The following is a 23,860-nucleotide window of genomic DNA, read 5'->3' as shown; positions in this document are numbered from 1 at the left end:
TCCCAAGAAACCTTAGGAGCCATGTACATAAAGACAATATATGCAATACCCCTGAAATACTTGTAATAATAGCAACTGGAAATAAAGAAGCAGCTCCAGGAAACTTTAAAGGAATTCAAACTAGAAATAATCTCCCAGGTAAAAGAAGAAATGATAAAAGCAATAAAAGAGATGCTGAACACATCTAAAGAAGACACAGTTAAAAAATTAAAGGAGCAAAACAAAAAGAAAGAATCCCTGGATGAACAATTTAAGAAATAAACAGAATACATGAAGCAGATTCAAAGAGATATACAGGAAATCAAAAATTCCATAGAAAGTTGTCAAAACTGACTCAACGAAAGTGAAGATAGAATTTCAGACCTCCAAGACAAGATTGCATCTAGTGAATAGGAAAGGAAAGATCTTAAAAAAAAAAAAAAAAAAAAAAAAAAACAAGGAATCAGGAAATAACAATTCAACAGCTGCAACATGATGCAAAGAAAAACAACGTTAAGATTAATAGGGATAAATGAAAAAGAAGGGAACAGCACAAATGATATCAAAAGGCTATTCACAGAAGTCATAGCTGAAAATTTCCCAAACATGAGAATGGAAACTGACATTAGGATTAGTGAAGCATATAGAACTCCAAATAGCCATAAACATAATAAAACTACACCCAGGCATATAATAATCACCATCCCAGAAATCCAACATAAGAATAGAATACTAAAAGCTGTCAGAGAGAAAACACAGATCACCTATAAAGGAAAGCCTATCAGAATTACAGCAGACTTCTCAACACAAACAATAAAGTCAAGAAGAGCATGAAGTGAAGTATTTCAGATCCTAAAGGAAAATGATTTCCAACCTACACTGATGTACCCTGAAAAACTGTCCTTCAAAATGGATGGAGAAATAAGATACTTCCATGACAAAGAACAGCTGAAGAACTTCATGATCACCAAGCGAACCCTGCAAAGAATACTGAAAGACAGTTTAGATACACTTAGGAAAAAACCACTAAGCAAAGCAGACAAACACAACAGAAAGATAAAGATGCAACAGCAGAAAGATAACATGTCAACAATAAACCAACATATAACAGTTATAACCATTAATGTAAATGGACTTAATGTACCAATTAAAAGAAACAAACTGGCAGAATGGATCAAGAAACAGAATCATGCTGTCTACAAGAAACTCATCTAACCCAAAAGGGTACTCATAGACTGAAAGTCAAAGGATGTAAAACAATATTTCATGCAACAAGAACCCAAAAAAAAGCAGGAGTAGCTAGCTATTCTGTTTGCAGACAATGTGAACTTCAAACCAATAATGATCAGAAGAGATAAAGAAGGTTATTACATTCTGGTTAGGGGAAAACTTCAGAGGAAGAGATAACAATCTTAAATATATATGCACCAAATTCCAGAGCACTCAGTTATATAAAACAAGTACTAACAAAAATGAAAAACCAAATTAGCAGTAACACAATTGTAACAGGAGACCTTAACACACCATTGACACCAAGGGACAGATCAATCAGACAGAAAATCAGCAAAGAAATAACAGAACTGAATCACACCTGTGAACAAATGGACTTGATAGACATAAACAGAGTGTTCCATCCAACATCAGAATACACATTCTTCTCAGCGGTACATGGATCATTCTCTAAAATAGACCATATATGAGCTCAACAAGCATATTTAAATAAATGCAAAAGAGTTGAAATTATCCCTTGCATGTTATCAGATCATAGCACCATGAAATTAGAAATTAATGATAAAAGATACTGCAAAAATCCCAAAAACACATGAAAACTGAATAACACACTCTTGAGTAATCAGTGGGTCACAGGGAAAATTAAAGAAGAAATTAAACAATACCTACAAGCAAATGAAAATACAAATACAACTTACCAGAATCTGTGGGATGCAATGAAAACTGTCCTCAGAGGAAAATTTATTGCACTGAGTTCCCGTATCAGGAAAACAGAACGAATACAAATAAACAACCTGATGTTACACCTCAAACATCTAGAAAAAGAAGAGCAAGTCAAGCCCAAAGCCAAGAGAGGAAATTATAAAAATCAGAGCAGAAATTAATGCAATGGAGACTAAGAAAACAATCCAAAGAATCAATGAATCAAAGAGTTGGTTCTTTGAAAGAATAAATAAAATTGATAAGACCCTAGCCAACCTTATTTTTAAAAATAGGAAGAAAGAGCTCAAAGAGCAATAAGGAATGAAAAAGGCAAAATCACTACAGACTCTGTAGAAATACAGAAGATCATCACCTATTTCGAAAACTTCTATTCTCATTGGTTTGATAACACAGAAGAAATAGACAAATTCCTAGAAACATATGAAGTACCAAAGCTAGGTCAAGAAGATATAAAACTGCTAAATTCCTAGGGTATAGGTATAATTAAGCCATAATTTTAATTAAGTAAATACTTATCAAGTTGCTACTATGTATGTTTTACATACAAATACATTCAAAGATTAAAACAAATCTTTGCTACAAAAATATCATAAGGTGACACATAAGCTTTTGCATTCTTAGCCAACTCAAGACAGGGCAAAAGGTTACCTATTTTATCTACTTCAATATTCCAGTGGCAAGAGAATTCAGCGGTATAACTTTATCTGTATGTGAAATCTCTGAAAAGATTATAACAGTAAGAATATGAATACTTCACATTTTAAGTATCTGTATTAAATTAAAATTTACCCATATAAAATGCACTATTCAATTTTTGTCAGTAAATTTTCAGAGTTGTGCAACCTTTACCATGATCTAGTTTTAGAACATGTCTGCCAGGTGCATTCATTTTTGAGCCATAAAGCAGGGTAGCACAGAAATTTAGGAATGTAAATTCTAGAATCAAAGTCCCTGGCTCTACAATTTATTAGCTACATGATGTTTGGCAAGTTGTAAAATCTTTCGTTTCTCTACTTCAGTTTTCTCATCTAAAAGCTGTGGTAAATGATAGTACTCACTTCACAGTATTTTTCTACAAGAGCCAAATGATTTAATATATACATAAAATACTTAGAAAAGTCCTTAGCACAAACCATGTGTTCAATAAATATTACCTATTACTAATACAGCCTTGAAAAGCTAGCTAGTATAATACAATAAGAAAATACTACAAAAAATGATACAAAAGCCCCATTATATATGAAAGACTAAATCAAATAATTGATTCCAAACATATTCACTTGATAATAACAAAGTTTGATTACCACTTAAAATTTGAAAACTAGAATAAAGAAGTTGAAAAGCAAATCAATTCATATAAGGCCTATAATGTTCCATATTATTCATTCATTTATTCATTCATCCATTCATGCATGTAACAAATATTTATAGATATGCTAAGGGCCTTTTAGACACAAGGAAACAGCAAATAAAACCAAAATCTCCCTGACCCTGTGAAGCTTAGGGGAAACAAATGGATAAGTAGGCTAAACAAATAAATAAAACAATTACACAGTAATACATATTATTGAAAAACTAAAAGCTATGAGATAAGAGACACAGGGACAGGGGAGAGCAAGGCTATTACTCTAAGTCAGGCAGTTTGGCTCTGTAACTGGCCTTCTGAATGTATACTTTCTACTTGTAATTCTTTGCAATAACATTTCCTTGGAAGCCAGACTAAGCAACCACATACAGGGCAATAACCATGGCAAAGGCCACAGGCAACAGGTAACAAGCACAAAGGCTCCAAAGTGGGTCAAAGGTAATAATATTTGATAAAAGCCAAGAGGCCAGCTCTCCTGAGAGACTGACAGAAGAGGTAACCCAGATAGCAGGTCACTACATTATTTCACTATATATTTGGATGCAAACATTGGCAACTACAGTAGGTGAATTGTCTACATCCTCAGCAAACTCACCATAAACATGGGCCAACCTATGGAAAATCAGTCTTTCTTTTATTAAAGAGATTTTAAAGTGAAAGATTTTTAAAAAATCTTTTACTGGATTGTTTTCACAGTTTATAATTCTAGATATATGAACTTCATATCCGTAAAGTGCACCATAACTGCTGAAGAGTGTTATAGATGGACATGGCATTTGATTTGGCCTTCAAAGGATAACACCTTCCCCAGAAGTGGGAGCTTGCACATGAGGCAATCAAGAGACAATTATCAGTACAGGGAAAAGGAATCCAGACAATAAATTAGAGGATGATTATGAGAAACAGAATACAGTCTAACCTGATTTTAAAAGGAAGTTTCCCTTTAATGGATCAAGCCACAGAGGATATTCACAGATTGGTATTTTTTTTATTTTTACCTTTTTACTTTAAAGATAGTAAAATCCAATAAAACAAGACAGAACAAAGCCAATCAAGACAATGCAGAGGGGCTGGGGATTTAGCTCAGCAGCGTAAGCGCCTGCTTTGCAAGCAGACAGTCATGAGTTCAATCCCCCGGTACCGATAAAAAGGAAAAAGACAAAAAAAAAAAAAAAAAAAAAAAAGGACAATGCAGAAAAATTGGTACAGAACCTCAGAGCAGGATACTGGAAAAACAGTAATAGCTACCATAGTATATCTTGTTATCTTCACAGTAGTTGTTCATTCTATCAGGTATAGCAAAATCAAAACAAAACACTATAAAGCCAACCAAAACAGAATACTGAATAAAGCAAAATGATTAATTAGAACAAAGCAAAACAATGAAATCAACATTGGACTTCAAAGACAAGATAGAAGAAAATCCCCCATATTTGTGATATTGCATATTCAAGGATTGGATCAAGAAATAAACTGAGAGAGGCTGTATATAAGTCTATCCAGTATGTTGTAAGCTGTGACAGAGTGAGTGCTACATTTTACATGATCTGAAGTGGGGTGAGGTAAATCATAAAATACAGAGAGGGTCAGGATATCTAACAATAAAAGTGAGAGATGGCAAGAACAGAGTGAAAGCAAGAGAGGAAATTGGGGAGGCTGATCTGAAAGACACTAAAACAATTTTAAAATGCCACTAATTATAGCAGGTAGAGAATATTCTGAAGCTCTAAATGGAAAACAATTAAGAAAAACAGCAAAGTCAAAAGAAAGTCAGTTTTGAGAGAGGAGCAGTTGTGTTTTAGTACCACTAAATGTTATGGTTTGTGTCTGGATGGTCTTCCCATGCCCGACATGCCCTGAAGCTCCCATGGCAGGACTAAGGGTGGGTGACCCTAAAGCTCCCATGGTAGGATTAAGGGTGGGTGACTGCTGGGTCCACCCTAACCCCAGTAGACTGGATATAAGGAACACAAAAAAAGGTTCATTCTCGTTCTCTCTCTCTCTCTCTCTCTCTTTCTCTCTCCTCCACCCCTCTCCCGATCCCTCTCCTTCCTTGATTTTGCTGTCTTCTATCACCATGAACTGTTCTTCTTCCACATGCCACCCTGACTTAGAGCCAGCCGATTATGGACTGAAACCTCTACCAACTGTGAGCTACATAAACCTTTCCTTCTTTAACTTTGCATGTTGGGTATTTTGTCTCAGCAACAAGAAAGCACCTAAGAATTCAGTATCAGAGAAGTGGGTCATTGCTGTGACTATACTTGACCATGCAGCTCAGCAGCCCTTGGGACAGGCTTATGGGAAGAGTTTGAAAAGATTTAGAGATGCTGGCTGAAGGAATACAGTTGAAATGTCTTAGGCTGTTCTAAGAACAGAAAGCTGATAGAAATCTTGCCAGTAAAGATCAGGCTCAAGAAGTTTCTGTTGGGAAAGACTGAATTAGCTGATGGACTCCAGATGATGTGTTATGCCTTGGCAGAATGTTTCTCTGCATTTTGCTCATGCTTAGAGACAGCCTGAGATGGAAATTAAGAGCAGCAGACTAATTAATCTTACAGAAGAAGTTTCAAGGCAGTTGAATGTTGAGGCAGTAGCATGGTTACTGTTGAGGGATTTTAGCCAGATCTACACTAAGAATCAAGAGCAAAGAGAAGAATGATTTAAAACATTTTGAGTTTGCCCAGAAAGGAAGTTCCTATAAAGCTATGAACTGCAAAGATAGAGTTGAGGAGATTTTGATTGCTGTATTCAGAATAGAAAAGATAACTTGAGGGCATCACATGAAGTGGGATGGGTCCACCCTTTACAGCCTCAAAATTGTAAAAGTGAAAAACTTTGCCTTGAAAAGAGAGCCCTAGAGTACCATCTTCCAGAATGGTGGTAGCATAGAGAATCTGTTCTTCAGAACTGGATTCATGGAGCCCATTCAACCCCCACAGCCAAGAAACAAAGAAGACTGTTGCTGCTCCTACTGGCAGACCTTGGCTCCATCCATGTGGTACTGGTTTTAGTCTCATGAAGAATGCAACTGTTGTGGGGTCCAGAAGGATTCCAACTAGATTTCAGAAGGCCTAGGAGGCTAGGCAGTGTGCCTCTGAGAGTGCAGTATGTGAAACTGTGAGTGTGAAGCCAAAGGCCCAGTGGAAACCCCAGAAGTTTGGAAAAAGCCAGAAACATGGATCATATGAGAAAAACTGTAAAGAGGAAGCAGAGCTGGCCCAAGAGAGAAGCCATGGGAGCTACTATCACCAGAAGTGCTGCAGGGACCAGTCAAGCCTTTTGGAGTTCACATCTTGTCACAGATTGCCTCAGATGCTGCACACAGCACTACAGGACTTAAGGTTTTCCCTGTTAAATTTTAAACCTGCATTGGTCTCATTCCTTTGTATTCTCCAGTTTGTAACTTTTGGAATGGAAATGTTTGTCTTGTGCTATTGAATGTTGAAAGTATTTAACTTTCTTTTAATTTGTACAGGGGTTCACAGCGAAGTTAGCCTTAAATTGCCAAGGAGACTTTGGACTTTTCAGCAATGCTGAATCTGTTATGACTCTGGAAACTCTTAGGGATGGACTAAATGACTTTTGCATTAGGGGTTGTGCATGAGTCTTTGGGTGGCCAGTGGCAGAATGTTATGGTTTGTCTGGATGTTCTCCCATGCAGTCATAGATTTCAGAGGTGGCTGAATCTAGCTTGTGATTGATTTACAGTTCAATGCTGGGATTAAGGGTGGGTGACTACTGGATTAGTCCACTGACTGGACTGGCACTGCCCTTATTCCAGTAGACTGGATACATTTTTACAGACAGAAAGAGGATTGCTTGCTCTTATTCTCTATCTCTGTCTATCTGTCTGTCTGTCTCTGTTTCTCTCTCCCTCTCTCCTTTTCCCTCTCTCTTCCTCTTTATTTTTGCTGTCTTCCTTTACCATGAACTGTTGTCCTTCTGTCATCTGCCACCTTGCCTTGTAGCCAGTCAATTACAGACTGAAATCTCTACAAACTGTGAGTAAAATACATCTTTCCTCCTTTAACTCTGCTTGTTGGGTATTTTGTCTAAGCAACAATAAAGTAACTAAGACTCTAAGCTTAAATTGTGTCTTAATATCACCCTGGTGAAGTCGTTCTACAAATGGCTGATTGCGTGTCTGCAGAGAAAAAGGTTTAGGACAGAATTAGATCCAATCAGCTGTCACTGAAAGTAACAGTGAATGGACTTAAACTAGCTCATCTTGATAGAAGACTGAAAAATATGACTTGCCTTTGTACTAATATAAAGCCAGTGGGAAACACAGAGAAGTCAGTTGAGAGCAATATGAAAATGAAGGTAGTGTCACACAGTCAAGGCTGCCTAGACACTCTGAGTTTAGAACAAGAGGGAAGTTGTCCAAAGAGACTGCTTCAAAGAATTATTGTATTATTAAAGAGAATCTGGACTGAAAAGACAACCAAATTAGTACTAAGAAGTCTTGTTTCATTCTTAAAAACACTAAAAGAAATTAGGTAATGCCACTTTTTTAAATAATGATTTTCAACCAACAGCATCTTATGTTTGTACGATAAGGTCTGAAGAGGACTTTGTTGATCACTGCACTTTTTTCTCCACTGAATCTGTGTGGAAGCACTCTGTAGATTCTCCGGTTTCCAATCTGCTCTAGTATATTCTCAGTCTTCACACTAGGGAGCTCTTTGTTTTTTGAATCTCATCAGTATTCGTTTTCAGTACATAATGATTACATGCATTATAGGGAATTGGTACAGACATACAACACATTTCAAGTCTTTTGTTTCTCTTTCTTCTACCTCCTTTTTATATCCAAAGCATCAAAAATTTACTTATTTATAAGAGTTCATAAAGTTAACTACTATATGTATAGCTTGAAAACCATACTGACAGGCCAAAGAACATATGAAATGCATAAAATAATTGCACCAAACCAAAGTACACTTTTAGATAAATTGTTCATGCTGGATTGCAATATCTTTATCTCTGGCTGTCTCTTGCTATTATATGCCTTCTATTTCATTTCTATATATATATTCACATAAGAGAAGCCATGGGATATTTAAGCTTGTGTGTCTGAGTTACTTCACTTAACATTATGGTCTCAAGGTACATCCTTGAATTTTTTACTTTCAGGGCCTCTGAAAGCATTAGATAGTTTCTGCTTTCTTCACTGCTACCCCCACACCTTGAACCACAAAAAAGGCTCAATAATTTCTGTGAAATGAATGATACGATCTTTCTATTTTCCCATTCATCATCCCCTCTTGCTTTCTATTTCCCTCTCTAGTGAGTAAAGTTCATGATCTTACATTTGAGCAACTGTCTTACCAACATCCTAAATTACACGGTCCCATTTATTCTTCTGTTACATTATTTTATTCTCTCTCATTGTGAGAGAATAAAATTCTATGTACTTATGTCCTGAAATTTCATGATGCATGACATGGTATGAGTCTTTTTCATTCTTTCCAGATGAATCCTTCCCATCTGGAAAGTCATTTTTTTGTTTTGTTTTGTTTTGTTTGTTTTCAGTTTTGAGACTTTTTTTCCTAACTATTTCTTACCCAAATCTATCCTCTCCTCCCTACATTTTCTCTACTTGGAACTTTTTAGTAATTACTTTTCAGTAACAGCCCTAAATTGACTCTTTAACTTTTCTATCCTTTCTCTCTCATTGACTTTTATTTTACTTTTAAGAGACTTGACTATACTTACATCTTATACTTTCTTATCTTATACTTTCTAGGAGATTTCAATACTCTAATGGTTTCCTCCTCTGGTACCATCTATTATCTTCCAAGAGCTCTTTCATGAGAATGAAATGTTTTAATGTTTGCCTTTTTTTGGTACTATTTAATTTCTTGGTTGTACTATTCTCTTTCTTTCTCTGAGAATATTAATTATAGGGTGATTTTTTTTCTTGAAAATATTTTTTTCATCTCCTATGCTCTCTCCTTCTCCTCTGAGTAGTTACTTATTCTGTGGCTTTAGTCTCTATATTTCATTTACAATGTCTAGAGAACCTTGTCTCCCTACTAGTATTTAAAAGTAGAGAACTGAAAAAGTAAAGTAGAAACTCTACACCAGGGTTCACAATCTTTTTCCATAAAGACCCAGATGATAAATATTTTGGGTTTGGCGATCTACCATTGTAATGCAAAAGTAGCCACACACAATAAATACATAAATAAATGAGTGAGACTGTTCTAATAAAACTTTATTCTGAACACTAAATTTGAATTTCATATAAATTTCATGTATCATGCAATAGTTTTCTTTTTAAAAAAAAATTTCTAGTGACAGAGTCTCACTGTACAGTTCAAGTTGGCTCTTGAACTGATTATGTAGCTCAGCCTAGCCTCCAACAGGGCCTCAATCCTCCTGTCTTGTCCCAAGTGCTGGGATTACAGGCAAAAGCCACCATACCTAGCTTAATTTAAAAAAAAAAAAAAAATCATGATAGAATAATGCCTCCAAAGATCTCTGTATCCTAGTCCTTACAAACTCAGTATGTCACCTCATGTGGCAAAGGGGATTAAGGTTTCAAACTATTAACACTGTTTATCAGTTAAGTAAGGAGATTACCTTGGATTATCTCATTATTAAATGTAATCACAAAACTTTTTAAAATGACAAAAGGAATAACAACAATAAAAAGTCATAGTGCTGCAATATGAGGACTTAACTTATTTTTGTCAACCTTTAAAATGAAGGGGACCATAAGCCAAGGAATATGGGTGGCTTCTGTAGCAGAACAAGCAAGGAAATGGATTCTCCCCCAGATACTCCAGAAAGAAAGCCCACCTTGCAAACATCCTGATTTTAGGCCCGTGAGACATAAGCCCACAGAATTGTAAGATAATACATTTGCATTCTTTTGAAGAACTAAGCTTATGATAATTTGTTACAACAGCTATAGAAAAATAATAGTCATTTAAAAATGTAAAAACTATTATAAGTATGCATGGGCCATAATTTTTGACTCTTAGTATAGACTCTTGATCCAGACTCCAAAGGACTAAACTGCAGTTACACCACTTACTAACTTTAACTTGGGTAGACAATTCAATCTCTTTGTGTCTGGGTTTCCTCATCTATAAAATGCTAAGAACAATATTTACATCACAGGGCCACTGTAAAGATTAAGTGAAATATTATGTGTAAGACACTTAAAATATTGCCTAGACCATGGTATTATTTAATAAACTCAGTATCAACAGAAGAGGTAAAGAATAGTTTTACATGAAAATTTTTGCCTTATTTCATGTTTGTCTTGAATTGCCATGCTAATAAATTCCCTCTTAAAGTAATTCTCTATATTTCTGTGACCATTAGAAAACAGCAGTGGTCTGGTTGCAAGGAATTACAAAACAAATCAGTACTCTTACAGTGTCTTTCAGGCTTCATTCTCCATGCCTAAGGTTTTGGCTTTCTCTAGTTAGCTAAGTCACTTATCATTCATGCCTCTGGCTCTCAATTTCCAAATGGGTCTTGACTTCACTTTTCTGCTTTCATCTCCTAATTCTCTTGGTCTATGTTAGTTTACACTTTAAAAAATGCCTTTCTTACTGTTTTAGTAGAATATCCAGAAGGAACAGTGTTAAATAAACATGTCTAACTTACCATTTCTTACCAGAAGTCTTAAATTTAAAAATTTTCAGAATAACTTCAAATAACCAGGATAAAAATCACACACTTCCCTCTACACATACACATTTTAAAAGAAATTTTAACTCACCTTTTTCAAAAGCCACAATTAAATATTGCTTCTAATAGTACAGGGTAACACTTTACAAGGGCATTATCTAAAATAAATTATAGATATCAGTAAAATAACTGACAAATTAGAATTTAAGTTTTGGGCCCGCAAATAACTTGGCGCAGTTTTGAGGTCTGTTTTTGTTCTCAAGCAGAGACACACATTTTTGAAAAGTAATTACTGAAAAATATGCAGGTCAAAAACATTATGGAACAGTCCCTATGTCTGATGTTTTCTCTTGAATATTTGCAAAAAAGTAATTCTAATTCATTTTTCTACTCCTACATCACTAAAAATTGGGTCCATAGCACTCTAATTTGTTGATGGCAGTTGTATGTTCATAAAATGAATGGCTACAGCAAGGGACCTACATTCCTATCTTTTAAAACCATATCTTTTTCATCAAGGAATCCATCAAACGCAAGATTTATAAGATTTTCACAGCCACAGTTAAGTATTTTGAGAACTGTACCATTCTATAAGAATTGAAAGCAGCCTATGAGATAAAAAGAAAGAGGAGTAAGATCAATAATTATTAAGAAACTATTATTTGCAGATCCCATCTAATAGAATTCTTGGAATAATAGCAAGGTGGGATCAGGTTCTCATCATCAGGTCCCAAAAAATAGGGTATAATGATTTTGAGAAACTCAAGAATAACTGACAGACAGAAATTCCAAAGTAAAATTTATATTATAATTGTACATCTCAGGGGCCATTCATAAAATATGCTGTTGAGCAGGATAGTAGACTTTTAATGGTCGACACATTAGGCTTAATAAAGAGACTAAATAAGGGTAAAAATAAGAAGTACCAAATAAAATAATAATAATTCAAAAATTTAGGGGAAATTTTATATATATTATACATGTAAAATCATATAATTTCATTTAAATGAATACTTTTTTAGAAGTACGTCTACTCATTTATAAAGCTGTCTACTTTATGCTTTCAATGAAAAAAGCCAATTGCAAATTTCCCCTATATAAAAACAAATCTTTGTAATCTAAATTTGTGTGTGTGTGTGTGTGTGTGTATTGCATTAAATAAAGAAGAGAGTATAGATAGAAATAAAGTAATAGTTTAACATGGGCAATCTAACAGCAACTGAAAATATTAAAGATTCAAGGTATGCTTGACATAAGCTACCCTAATAACTATTTCTGAATTTTCTCTCCTTTATAGCTGTTCTCATTCAGTAGGGGCCCAATCTGAGGAGAAGCTATGTCTGATGTGATTACTGCATAACCCTTGCATCACCTTTCTCTGGTGCATCCTTTGCCACAGCTGAGCTGCAGAAATGACCCTGCAGGGTCTAGCAGGTTGGAGGCTCTTCTGATAAGGCATTGAGGTACATGGTAACTTTCACAAAAGGGGACAGGCCTCGAGCCTGGGCAAAAGTCCAGGACCAAAATCATTAGTAGGAGTCAGTGAGTTGGAGGGTGGATCAAACTGTTTGCAGTGCCTATTGCTAAACCAAAATTCAAATATTATTCCCTCCAACCACCTATGTCAGAGGGAGAAAATACTTGGTGAATATAGGTCCTTACTGTTCTGACAAAAATTTAATCTATTAGTAGCTGCACTACAAGGAAATGTAGCATGTTCTTTTAGTAACGAGTTCAGTATACTATAGATTCTTAATAGCTATTAAAGAATACTACTTGGAGCAAAATAAAATGAAAAAATGGGTTTGGCTGGGCATGATGACACACACCTATAATCCCGGTACTCAGGAGGCTAAGGCAGGAGGACTACTGGAAGTTGAAGGCCTGCCTAAGCTACAGAATGAGTTCAGGGCAATCTTACATTACATAAAAAGATCCTGTCTCCAAAAAAAAAGTCTGTCAGATGTTTTTATGTGAAAAAAACACTTTCTGAATTATTTTCAGAGTCAGAAATCATGACTAAGATGCAAAAATAATTTTGCAAGATTTGTCATTAATAAAAAATGCGTCAAATAAATAGACCGTGTATACTGTATATGTATAGTTCTTTGCTTTGGAAATCAAGTAGGTATGAAAAGTGAATCCAATACATCTCCTCTTCTGTCTATATAAAGGCTGAAATATATGGGAGCCAGGGATTTAGCTCAATGGTGTAAGTGCCTGCCTGGCAAGCATGAGGTTGTGAGTTCAATCTCTGGTACCAAAAAAAAGACTCAGATATATGAACAACTCTATTTTGTTATGCTTTCACAAAGCTAATGCTAGATTTTATTCTACTGTTTTTAACATTTTCTTAGAAAGCAACCAGTCATCTCATTTTATGTTACTTTTTAAGAGTAAGTGGATTCACTTGTTCATTCAACAAATAGTTATTGAAGGTCAGCTATGTACTAGGCACTATAGTTCTTTGCTTTGGAGGCAAAAACATATAATAATTCATAAAGCCAACATCCTACAGACAGGAAACAGTCAATAAAAGGTGAAACATGTAACATAGCATGTACAATGGTGATCAACACTATGCAAGAAAATAAGAGGCACAGAGACCATGAGCACGACAGGAGGAGAAAAGCCTGTAATTTTAATGTGGTCAGGAGAAGCCTTGCTAGGGACAGGAAATTTGAGCAAAGAATTGAAAAAGGTGAGGGAAGAAAAGTAATAGTATAGTTTCTTCCCACTTTATAATATGTTGTACATTTTATAGTACATAAAATGGAAAAGGAAAAGAGAACTGGGGCGGAGGAAAAGAAAAAGGAAGCAAGAGAAAAGGAAAAAATACAAGATAATTTTACTGCTAGTTTCTTTTAGTTTGTTGAAAAGAAAGATTTGTGCTAATATCATTTGGACAATTTTTCATGCCTATATCTTGTACTCTGAATAACTACCTTGAAGATAATACACAATGTATATAGTTATTTTTCTATTATTTTGTTTTGAAATTGTTTTATTTTTTCTATAAAATAAAATAAATAAAAACACAAGACTATCTGGGAGGAGAGAATTACAGGCTGAGAGGTTCAACATTTACAGAGGCCCTGAGCCACAGTGCATCCTATTACTTCTCCAATGTCATCCTCTACTCTTCTGCCTCTTCTTCACCCAATCAGGCACAGTATCCTTTCCGTTACTTAAGTATTATTACCCTGGGAAATGGAGGACCAGGAAGGTAGGCAAGCCAGCAGAAGTACCTCAGAAGGCTTTCTCAAATTGAAAGGCATGCCACCATTGTATGGAAAGGACCTCATGCAAACAACTACTCTGAGAAATAATGTCAAATAGAACTTTCTGCAAAGATGGAGATATTGTAAATGTGTGTTTTCCAGTAAGTACTGTTAGTCACATGAGGTTATTAGACAGTAGCTATGTAACCTAAGCACTCTAGAAGACTGATGCAGGAAAATCACAAGTTCAAAACCAGCCTGGACAACTGAATGATTTAGTGAGATTTTGTCTCAAAATGTTTTTAAAAAAATTTTTGTTTGTTTGTGTTGATAGCAAGAATTGTCCTAGGCAGGTGCTGCACCACTGAGCTATACCTCCAGCCTCCCAAAATAGTTTTTAAAAGGGCTCTGGCATGTAGGTTAGTGGAAGATCCTGGATTTAACTCCCCAGTACTGCCAAAAGAAGAGGGTGCCTATTGTGAGTGAGGAACTAAAATTTTAATTGCATTTTAATCTAATTAATAGCAGTTTATTTAAAATAGTCAAATGTTTCTAGTAGCAAGCACACTGACTAGTATTAATTCTATTGCAAGATCTTGAAAACAAAGGAGTTTATGATTAATAGAAATACTTCATTTCTAAAGAAAAATGTTTTATTTGAGCTGGAGGTTTAGCTCAGTGGCATAAGCACCTACCTGCCTTGCAAGCAGGCAGTCGTGAGTTCGATCCCTGGTACCGATAAAAAGGAAAAAGACCAAAAAAAAAAAAAAAAAAAAAAAAGTTTTATTTAATTCTCTAAAGTTTATCAAATGAGAATTTAATTATTAAATGTAGAAATTATGATAGCTTAGGGGCTGAGGATTTAGCTCAGCGGCATAAGCGCCTGGTCGTGAGTTCGATCCCTGTACCAATAAAAAAAAAAAGAAAGAAAGAAAGAAAGAAAGAAATTATGATAGCTTTACATAATCATCGTAAAACAGGAATTCGCCATTTTCACTGTCACCCTTTGGCTCCTGCAGGAAAAGCCACTGCTATTAGATTTTCTTATGTTCACCTAAGTAGTTTCCTCTGGATGACCTTTTAAAACTGTTTTTAGCAGTTCAGAATCTTTATACAGTTCAGAATCTTTGTAACAGTTCAGAATCTTTAAAAATGCTTTGAAATAAGTTGTGTTTCCTGCTAGCAAAGCTTTTCTTCTCAATTTGTTTATTTTTTATTGACATACATTAATATGCACACGTAAAAGTATGAACAAAATAGAACAAATGGGATATGGTATATATTTGTACATTATTAAATTCTAACAGACTATAATCAAAGATTGTGATTAGTAGAATGGCTTGGGAGATACTTTTGGGAACTGCATTCATATGACTTCATTTTCCAGCAAACTGAGAACAGGCCAGACCTGGTGGCTTATGCTGTACTCCCAGCACTCAGGAGACTGAGGTAGAAAGACCATCATGAGTTCGAGGCCAGCCTGGGCTACATAGTGAGTTCAAGGCCACTCTGCACTTCAAAGCTAGACTCTCTCCCAACATAGCTAACAAAAAACAAAACCAACCACTGCAAATAGGAAGTACTTGTTATTTCAAGACACACAAGTCCAATCTTTAAAAACTACACTAATAAAACTACATGGGGCCTAAGAAAGAGGTACATGTATATGGACTATACCAAAAACATGACTATTACAGCTACCCAAAAAATCAACAGCACGCAGAGAGGATGAAAGCCAGTTACTAAAAAATTTATTGCTTGGTTAAAGTTCGGTTTACAATTCAAAGGAGTTTAAAAACCTCTGTGCTGTTATGAAGCTTTATGAGGTTTACAGAGGAGATAAAAACAGAAATAAAAAGATCTGACAAACAGAAAATGCCAAAAATATTTTCAGCATTATCAGCATGAATTTTTGCCCCATCATTACTGCTTACCTTATACCAACACAACTAACTTTGATTTAACTGGCTGAAAAGACAACTGTTTCATGGGGTCCCATGCAAAATCTAAATATTTGATGGGCAAAGCTGAATAGAATAAATTTTTGATATTTTTTAAAAACCAGAATGTAAATTCCATAAAGGTAGGAGTTTTTAATAAGTATTCTTAGCATTTAAGACAGTTTGGGCATAAATATCGTACAGAGTCAATAAATGTTTATTAAATGAATAATCTGATAAAAAAAAACTTTGGTAAACAATCCAAATTATGGTAAAAAGAAAAGTCTCATTTTACTTATCCAATGTTTTTCTTTTACTATCTATATAACAGAAAGATGTTTTAAAACCTTATTGATAATTCATAGAATTAGTCAAATCTTCTGTATTTCTTAAGAACTCTATGACCTTGTTCACCTTTAAGAATTATTCTAATAATAATCTAAAATGAAAGAGAAAACTTGAAACCTGTTGAAATGTAATACAATAGAGTATTGAAATACTGAAATTACTACTGACATAATTGTACAACTGATGGATGATCCTAGATCTTCTGTGGTTTTCTTGTATCTTTTCTAGTTTTCTTTTTCTTTCCTTCTGTTTATTCTTGTTTTACTGTCAAATCCTTCACTTTTAAAATTAAATAAGTTGAGGCATTATAAATTGCACTGCATTCTTCAAATTTTATACTAGTAGTGGAAATTTATCTTAAAATCAAAATTTAATACACATTGGAATACACTCAGCTGGTATGTTTGCTGAAATGCTGTTTTCTGCAAAAGTCCCAATATTTGATCAACTAATATTGAAATTTAAATTAGGTCTGAGCTCAGGAAATTGATCTTTATAACATTTTAACATGTTGTTTGTCATTATGTATAAAATATTTTGTGCAGATTTAAATGTCTATAACTCACAGTCAAATTTCGATCCCAGATCTGTATGCTTCCATTCTGGCAGGCAGCTGCTATGAGGTTTCCATCTCTACTGTATGTGCATGTAGTGGGTATGACTTTTTTACCCTGCATTGTCCGTGGCTTAAACACACTTTTTTGCTTCTTCGGATTTTCAACCTCCCATAATCTCACAGTCCTAGAACAAAAAGGGGAATTTCCTTTTATAAAACTGCTTCATCTTTTAAATAGACATTTCTAATAATTATTGTAAAACAATTATATCCTACCAATATGTACAATTTTATGCCTTTATGTATCAGTTAAAAATTAAATTTTTACCAGACATAGTGTCACAAGCCTGGAGTCCTAGCACTTAGGAGGCAAAGGCAAGAGGACTTGAGTACAAGGCCATCCTGAACTTAAAAACAGGTAAAAATAGAAAATCCATAATTATAGCTGTACACTTTAAGACACCTCTTTCACTAACTAATAGGAAAGTAGATACCTTTCTCCTTTTCATCTATAAGTATAACAAAGACCAGAAAAACAAGGCCAATGTGAGCTAATTAACATTTATGGAACATTCAACAAGTGGTTGAATATTCTTCTCCAAATGTACAATAAACACTCTCATTAAGACAAAGTTCTGGGCCATAAAATAAATCTAAACAAATTTAAATGGCTAAAAAGACAAAATACACGAATTAACAAAAAATAAAATTAAATAAGCAAGCAATAACAAAAACATATCTGGAAATGTATCTTTTCCAAATGTTTAGAAGCAAAGAAATACACTTTTAAATAATCTCCACTAAGCCAGAAAGTAAAAGAAAAAAATCTACCAAGGGGAAATTCATTGCATACAAGTTCCTGGTACATGTTAGATTTCATTATAAGACTAAAAAGTTAGCTGTTATGGTTAAAAATGCCAGATTAATAGTTACTGCAGTTTGCCAGTTACTAGGCTGTGATACATTGTATCATTATTGCTAATTGAACTACTTTAGCCAAGATGTATAATCAACTTCCCTCCCAGTAATGACAACACTGTGACTGCCTGTAGTCATAACTACCACCATATTCCAGTACAAAAGAACACAGTGCATAACCAAATAGCAACTTCCCATTTTTAATAAATTGGAAAAGTAAATCTTGGGATAGACATAAAGACCAAGAAAGACTTATTCCTAGAAGACTTCTCTAAGGAATAGGCATTTCTTATGGAAGCCACAATACTAGGATAAACCTGTCTACCATAAGAAATCTACAAGTGGCAATACAGAAAATGAATCAAAATAAAAAACAGAAAATGACAAGATGCAGAAGCAAAATGTAACCCTGGAACTGTAGCCCACCCAGGATAAGTCAGAGCACAATGAGAAGAAATTGACAGCCACACAATGGAACTTTCTGAAACGACAGCAGCACAAGTTAAAAAAAAAAAAAAGGGGGGGGGGGAGATGTCTACAGAAAATAGTCTCCAAATTAAAACGAAATGATGACTCAATATAGATAAAAAATTAACCTAAGAAAACAATGAAAAGCATGAATGCCCAATATAGGAAAGATATGGAATTCACGAAATAGATTTGAACAGACATGCAACAGATCAAAAATTTGAAGACTGAAGAAGATAGAATATCAGATTTAGAAGACAGGATTGCGATTAGCAACAATGAAAGGAAAGATACCCTAAAAATAGCAAGGGATCATGGAAAATTTATTCAACAGGGGCAAGATGAAGTAAAGAACAACATAAGTTAACTGGAGTAAATAAGAAAGCTGAAATCAATAAAAATGCCATAAAAAAACCTTTTCATAGAAGTAATAGCAGAAAACTTCCCAAACATGGACAAACAACTTGACATACAAATAAGGCACATAGAACTCTAGTTAGCAATGAATGAAATAAATCTACACCAAGGTATGTAATAATCATGATTCCAGAAATTCAGCACAAAGACATAACGTTACAAACTGCTAGAGAAAAAAAACAGTCATCTATCAAACAAAATCCATCAGAATCACAGCACACTTTTCAAAATAAAATTAAAAAAAAAAAACCTCAGGCTAAAGAGAAATAAGAGTGAAGACCTAAAAGAAAATAACTTCCAACTCAGATTGATGTACCTTGCAAAATTTTATTTCAGAATTAATGCAGAAATATTTCCATCACAAAAAACAACTGAAAAGATTAATGACCACCAAACCAGCTAGCCAAAATGCTCTAAAGGTTATTCAAAATAGAGAAAAGGAAGACCACAATTCCAAGGACATGAATATAAAGAAGCCTTCAATCAGGGGAAGCAATTAAACAAAAATGAAAGTCTGGATGCCAACAAGAAGAAAATGATATGGCAAGGATAAGTGAACAAACATCAGTTAAAACCATCAAATCACAAAAAGACACACACTGGCAGATTAGAACAAGAAACAAGATCTAACAATACACTACATACAAAAAACACGTTAACTCAAAAAGAAATTCATACAATGAAAGTCAAAGGATGTAAAACAATACTCATGTGATGGGAACTCCAAAAAATCAGGGGCAGATATTCTATTTGTAGACAACACAGGCTGAAAGAGACAGAGAAAGTCACAATACTGGCTAACAAAAACTGTAAGAAGAGATAACAGTCATAAATATATATGCACCAAATGCCACTGCACTCAACTACATACAACAAACATTAATGGACATAAAATATCAAACAAGCACTAACACAATGGTAATGGGGGACCTCAACACCCCACTGTCACAAATAGATCAACTAGACAAAAAAATCACAGAAGAAATTTCAGAACTAGCGCAGGGGCAGAGAGAGCCATCAGATATGCTCTGCCTGCCAAGTGCCACCACCAGAAGGCTCCTTCCTGCGGGAAGCCAGGACAGGCAGAGAGAACCACACAGATTTGGTGACCTGTGACTCCAGGACACCACCATTGAAAGGCTCCTTCCTGTGGATAGCCAACAGGAGCAGGGACACATAGCCAGGTAAGCCTCATGTACCACCACTGGAGGTCCTTGGTTCCTTTGGGGAGCCATCATCCACTGGGAGAATCAGACAAATATACCCCAGGGTACCTGCCACCATCATAGGAGTCCCAGTGTACACACGCAGGCTGAGAGAAGCAACCCCATCTCCACACACACCTGGATATTGGGGAAGCTGCACAGGTTGGGAGAAGCACACACCACACCTTGCTACCTTCCTTTAAATCTGGGATCAGAGGACCCCAGGTGTCTGCTCCATTCCCCTACACCACTGACGGGCAGCCAAAGTGGGAAGTGTCTGGGGTCTCACAATCAGCTTGCTGGGAGGAACCTAGGAGAATGTCAAAAAGATGGAGCGAAAGGCAATCTCAGATCCCTAGTCCACACAGAACAAGTCTGAGACATATAGTCATGGAAGAAAATGGAAGTCACAAACCTGAAATCTCTGTGAGGACAGCAACTGAAGTAAAAAACAACTTCATGAGATTGTAAAATCAATCAAATTGAAAATAATGTCTCTGGTAAAAGAAGAAATCAAACATCTAATGCAAGAATTGCTGAGTATACCTAAAGAAAACAGACAAAAAAGAGGAGCATAAAAAATGATGGAAATCTTGAATGAACAATATAGAAAGTAATTACAATGCATGAAACAGATTCAAAGAGATATTCAGAAAATTAAAAAGTCGATCAAAAGCTGGCAAAACAACTTGAAAGAACATAAAGGTAGACTTTCAGATCTTGAAGCCAGAATCACAGCTAGTGACTGAGAAAGAAAGATCTCTTAAAAATAACAAGGAACCAGGAAGTAACAACTCAATGGCTACAAGATGATGCAAAGAAAAATAATTTAAGAGTGCCAGGTATCAGTGAAACAGGCATCAACACAAATGAAATAAGAAGGCTATTTACAGAAGTAATAGCAGAAAACTTCCCAACCATGGGAAAAGTATCTGGCATTCAGGTAAGGGAGGCATACAGAACTCCAACTAGCCATAACCAAAGGACATCTACCCCCCAGACATATAATAATCAACATCCCAGAAATTCAGCACAAGAACAGAATATTAAAAGCTGTTAGAGAAAATAAACAGATCACCTATAAAGGAAAACCAATCAGAATCACAGCAGATTTGTCAACACAAATCATCAAGTCAAGAATAGTTTAGAGCAAAGTGTTTCAAATCCTGAAGGAAAACAACTTCCAACCCAGGGTGACATACCCTGCAAAACTATCTTTCAAAATTAATGGAGAAATAAGATACTTCCATGATAAAGAACAACTGAAAGAATTTGTGACCACCAAACCAACCCTACAGAGAAAGCTAAAGGATATTCTAGAGAGCGATAAGGATGACCAAGGTTGCAGGAACAGCAGCAAAGGATTGCTAAACAAGACAGGTAGTTGAATAAATGGGAAAAGTGGAGGGCCAACAGTAGGAGGATAGCATGGCAAAGATAAACCAATGTATGCTGGTTGTAACCATTAATGTAGACAGTCTCAATTCACCAATAAAAAGAAACACAAGGAGAGTGGATCAAGAAACAAGATCCATCAATATACTATATACAAGAGACACATTTAACTGGAAGGAAATTCATAGACTGAAAATCAAAGGAGAGAAAACAATTGTTCCATGCGACAGGAGACCAGAAAAAGCAAGGGTACACAATTCCCAAGTGTCATGATGTGAAATCCAGCAATATTATTATTCTTTGTTCAGAGTGATTTTAGTCTGTTTTGGTTTGTTTAATCTCAGCATAAATGAAGATATGGAATAATGTGTGTATGTTTAAGTGTATAAGATTGATAACTATATTTCTAAGTTTTTATTAGATAGTTGAACAGAACTATTTGCAGTCTCCCTCTTTGAATTCCCATTTATATGTTCCTCTTTTGTATCTTGAACAATTATTTGTAGGAGGACAATGTGTAAACATCAACTAGTGATTACTGTTTATTTTTTCCTTTGAAAGTATGTACTATTTCTACTCATTTTGTGTTCTGTTTTGCCTTTCTTTAAATAAAATTTAAAACAAAACAAAACAAAACAAAACAAAAACGCAAGAGTACACACAGACCCAAGCCTCCCTCTAAGAGTCAACACCATTTGTGAACTGCAGAGGGAGAAAACCGGGCCTCAGGGGCAGGAGATCCCCACCCAAAAACCAGCACTAGTGTACAGGCTGCTGCCACACCCTAGGCGAGAAAACCAGGCCTTAGAGGGAAGAGATCCCCATCTGGAAACCAGAGCCATGTGCAGGCTGCTGCCGGCATAGGAAAAGCCAGACCCAAGACTCTCCATGAGTCAGAGCCATTTGCAGACTGCAGAAAGAGAAAATCAAGCCTCACAGGGAGGAGATCCCCGCCCGGAAGTCACCACCACACACGGGGCAGCTGCCAGCCTGTGGAAAGCCAGAGCCAAGCCTCTTTCCATGAGTCAGCATCATTTGTGGACTGCTGAGGGAGAGAATCTGGCCCTACAGGAAGGAGATCCCCAGGAGAAAACCATATCATTTTCATTGTTTGGTTGGGTTGGGTTTTTCTTTTCTTTTCTTTTCTTTTCTTTTCTTTTCTTTTCTTTTGTTTATGTTAACTCTGATGGCATGAGCAGCTATTTAAAAGATAGCAAGACACGTTATAGAAGCCATTATGTATTTACTACTGGCTTGTTTTGATGTCCTTTATGCATTCTTTGTTTTTATTTTTATTGTTTCTATTCTATTCTATTCTGTTAACATGTTCAGTTTTGAAGACAACAAAGACATTGTGGTAACCACTGTTGATTTCACAGGGTTTGGAAGTCCTGTATCACTTATTCTTATTTTGATTGGTTTTATTGTTATTTTCCTTGGTTTTATCCTCTTTAAAATAAAAACAAAATAAAATAAAGGCAAGGGTAACTTGCCCGTCAATTGCAGAAGAGATACAATGGAAAGCTACCCAGCTATAAACTAGAGTACTCGCAAAGCTCTTGGAGATACAACTGGAGATCACGTTCATGGGCAAAACAGTTTGAACTCATACAAGTAAACCCTAGCATAAAAACAGGAGTTAATCAGAGCTAAAAAAGCAAATAGTAATATAAAACTGACAGAAGAAGAAACACCTGGAGGGAAAGGTGTTAACTACTATTAATGTCTTATTGTCTTGTCTTGAACTCTTGTATTGTTTTCACAGTTTTTTTAGGTTTGGCTTCGTTCTGTCTTGTTAGATTTTACTTTGATGGTATAGGCAGCTATTTTGAACATAATGGGATATATTATGGTAATCATGGTTGGTTTCCTATTATCCTGTTTTGAAGTCTCATAATGTTTTCATTCATTTCATGGTTTTTCTGTTTTGTTTGATTTTACTATGTATGATTGTATGAACAGCTACTTTGACGAAAACGGGACATCATAGTAGCCATTGCTGATTGCCTATCGTCTTGTTTTGAAGTCCTATCATGCTTTTATTCTTCTATTTTGATTGGTTCTATTCTGTTGTGTTTTATTTAATTTTATTATGTGTGAAAGTATGGACAACTTTTTTGAAGAAAATGAGTTACTACTGTAACCATTGTTCATTTCCTATTATCTGGTTTTGAAGTCCTATAATGTTTTCATTCTTTTCAGTGGTTTTATACTATTCTGTTATGTTCGATACTATTGTGTGTAAAAGTATGTTCAACTATTTCAAAGAAAACAAGAGACATTATGGTAGCCACTATTGATATCCTGCTGTCTTGTTTTGAAGTTGCTTGCATTGTTCTATTCTGATTTACTTTGTTCTGTTTTGTTTTGCATGTACTAACACACAGAATATGCTTAAGAAAATGCAAAGGAATTGAAATTTTCCACTGCTTGTTATCTAG

General features: G+C 35.3%; 1 protein-coding gene across 4 annotated transcripts in view; it reads right to left on the bottom strand.

The window, feature by feature from the left end:
* Wdr70 (WD repeat domain 70) overlaps positions 1-23,860 on the bottom strand; it is a 305,121-nt gene that overhangs the window by 85,076 nt on the left and 196,185 nt on the right. For all 4 annotated transcript variants that reach the window (XM_013152887.3, XM_063258091.1, XM_063258094.1 and 1 more), the window contains one exon: positions 17,027-17,201. In XM_013152887.3, the coding sequence (XP_013008341.1) occupies positions 17,027-17,201 (175 nt within the window). The remainder of the gene's footprint in view (positions 1-17,026; positions 17,202-23,860) is intronic.

The sequence above is a fragment of the Cavia porcellus genome, unplaced genomic scaffold (genome assembly GCF_034190915.1).
Source record: "Cavia porcellus strain 051 isolate PalLab524CR breed Dunkin Hartley unplaced genomic scaffold, mCavPor4.1 scaffold_11, whole genome shotgun sequence".
Taxonomy (NCBI): domain Eukaryota; kingdom Metazoa; phylum Chordata; class Mammalia; order Rodentia; family Caviidae; genus Cavia; species Cavia porcellus.
This window is presented reverse-complemented; position numbering and strand designations above follow the sequence as displayed.